Below are 2,238 nucleotides of genomic sequence, written 5' to 3' on the forward strand. Positions count from 1 at the left end.
CTATGGCGACGACTTGTCGAAGCCGCCCTCCTCGTCAAGCAGCGAGGAGGCGCCTGCTCATTAGCAGCCCCCGTGAGTCGCGAGGTCGCTAATCAACTCACGCCCTCCTCGCCATTGATCAATTCGTCGCCTTCCTCCGAAGCGCTGGTGGTGAGCAGCATGTCCAGCGCGATGTCGAGAACCTGCAAGTCAGGAACCATGAGGAGTTGCTACCGCGTGGAGAGGCCACACGGAACAGCGACCCCCCCCTCGACGGGCCTGCAAGTCCATCGCTGTCTTCTTCGGCTTGGCCATCGTCGCGCCGATAACGTCCATGAAGGCCGTGACGCCGCCGAGGGCGATCGCGTCGGCCTGGAGCTTGAAGCGAACTACTTAATGAGTAACTAACAACTCCTTGACTGTTCACACTTCGTCGGCCTGGAACTTGAAGCCGCGCTGCAGCGTGTGGTTGAGTGTGTGCATGCCTGTTCACAGCGCAGGCTGTGAAGAGGCGCTCCTCATGCCCCCCACGGCTGCGGCGTGTGGGCGGGCGCGTGTGCATGGGAGAGTGGCGCCACCCGCTTCTATACCTCGCCCCGATCTCGCCTCCCCGATCTCGCCTCGATCTCGCCCCGATCTCCCCCAGATCTCGCCCCGATCTCGCCCCGATCTCGCCCCTCGCCTGTCGGGCTCGGGTCGCTGAGCATGGCGAGCTGGCGAGAGACCAGGTCCAAGGACTCCTCCCCCACGGACTCCGCGCCTACTCTGAATGAACCACGAATCAACAAGACCTGAGGAAGACGATTCGCCCTCCGCCACTGGGGCGGCGCCTACTCGCTCCTTGGCAACTGCTCAATCACCAGTGCAGACGCGGTCCAAGGGCGCCGCGGACCCCCAACGCCGAGGGAGTGCTGCTCCGACGGCGGCGTCGCTGCCTCGTCTGTGTCGCACCGCGAGCTGGCTCGCGAGCCAAAGATGCCGCCGAGCCTCTTCTTGGCGGTGCCGTTGGAGGAGGAGGAGGCGGACGTGCGCTCCGTCGGGAGGGGCGTCGGGCCAGAGCTGCTCAGCCCCGACACGGACAGCGGCGGCACCGCCTTGGCGGCGCGCTGCGGCGTCGCGTCGGTGGCAAGAAAGGGGAAGTGGTCGGCGGTGCCTGCGTCACAGCGGCAGTGGGCTGGAGGCGTGGGAGCACGGCACAGTGCGGCGCAGTCAGCGCATCGCGAGACGTCGACGGCCGCGAGTAGAGAAGGGTGCAGGGCACGTCTCTCGAGAAGGTCCCGCTGAGCTCGCGGCGATCTCGAGTGCTCGGCCTGGGCGCGGCTCTCTGCCGCCTCTCTCTGCCGCCTCTCTCTGCCGCCTCTCTCTGCAGCATCTAGAGAGGCTTGCAGCCGCCGGTCAGGTCGTGGAAGATGTAGGCGTAGGGCGGCTGCTCGTCACCGCCGCACGGCTTGAGCAGCCCGATCTCGTCGCGCTGGAACAGGAAGCAAAAGTTGCCTGTTGGCACGGGGTGAAGCAGAGTGAGTGAGGCGTCTCTCCCGCAAGACGCAGCGAGACGAGCGTGCAAAGAGTGTGACCCTTGCCAACGAGCTGAGCGTTGAGGTAGGTGCCGTTCGCGGAGCAGTCCTCGAGGCAGACGTCGAAGGCGCGCTTCCTGGGCGGCGGCGGCGCGCGTGTGACAGCGCGGCGATGGCGGCGGTGATGACGGTGGAGGGCGGCGGAGGGCGGCGAGGGCGGAGGCGAGCAGGTGGCGGTGGCGAGCAGCGGTGGCGGTGGCGGTGGCGGTGACGCCACGCGCCCGAGGTCGCTCGAGTTGCGGAGCGAGATTTTGAAGTGGGTGCTGGAGATGCGGTTGTCGGTGTAGACGACGAGGCACTCTGGGGCGGGCAACAGGGAGGGAGGGCCGTCGCGCGCGCGGGCGGCGGCGCGGCGGCGGAGGCGGCGGCGCCGCCGCCGGCGGGAGGGGCGGCAGCGCTCTCCCGACAGTGGCGAGAAGGACGGCGGCCTGGGCTGCGGCGCGCGGGGGCTGCGGCAGCGGCCGCGGCAAGGGCGTGGCCGGCCGGGCAGAGGCAGCAGCAGCGAGGGACGCCGCGCCTGGCCGGCGACCGACGATGTGCTCGCCTTCGGTGAGGTCGACCTTGCGGAGGGTGGCGTCGCCTTCCTCGCCGCCGGTGAAGAGGAGGCGGCCCCAAGGCCGCGGCATTCCCCCGCTGGGCCGAGGTGAGAATGCCGGCGGACCGTGGTCCACTGCGTTTTCTTTTC

At 68.8% G+C, this 2,238-nt stretch overlaps 1 protein-coding gene across 1 annotated transcript; it reads right to left on the bottom strand.

The window, feature by feature from the left end:
- Nucleotides 1–2,217, bottom strand: EMIHUDRAFT_457806 (hypothetical protein; the record flags this gene model as incomplete). Its single annotated transcript, XM_005776602.1, has 10 exons — nucleotides 2,071–2,217; nucleotides 1,775–1,853; nucleotides 1,554–1,630; nucleotides 1,366–1,473; nucleotides 881–1,132; nucleotides 662–739; nucleotides 418–464; nucleotides 259–351; nucleotides 131–182; nucleotides 1–53 (listed from the first exon to the last, which is right to left on the bottom strand). The coding sequence occupies exons 1-10, from the start codon at nucleotides 2,177–2,179 to the stop codon at nucleotides 1–3; spliced, it is 948 nt and encodes a 315-aa protein (XP_005776659.1). The 5' UTR covers nucleotides 2,180–2,217.
- Nucleotides 2,218–2,238: the final 21 nt, after the last annotated feature.

Source organism: Emiliania huxleyi (assembly GCF_000372725.1).
Source record: "Emiliania huxleyi CCMP1516 unplaced genomic scaffold EMIHUscaffold_276, whole genome shotgun sequence".
NCBI classification, from domain to species: domain Eukaryota; phylum Haptophyta; order Isochrysidales; family Noelaerhabdaceae; genus Emiliania; species Emiliania huxleyi.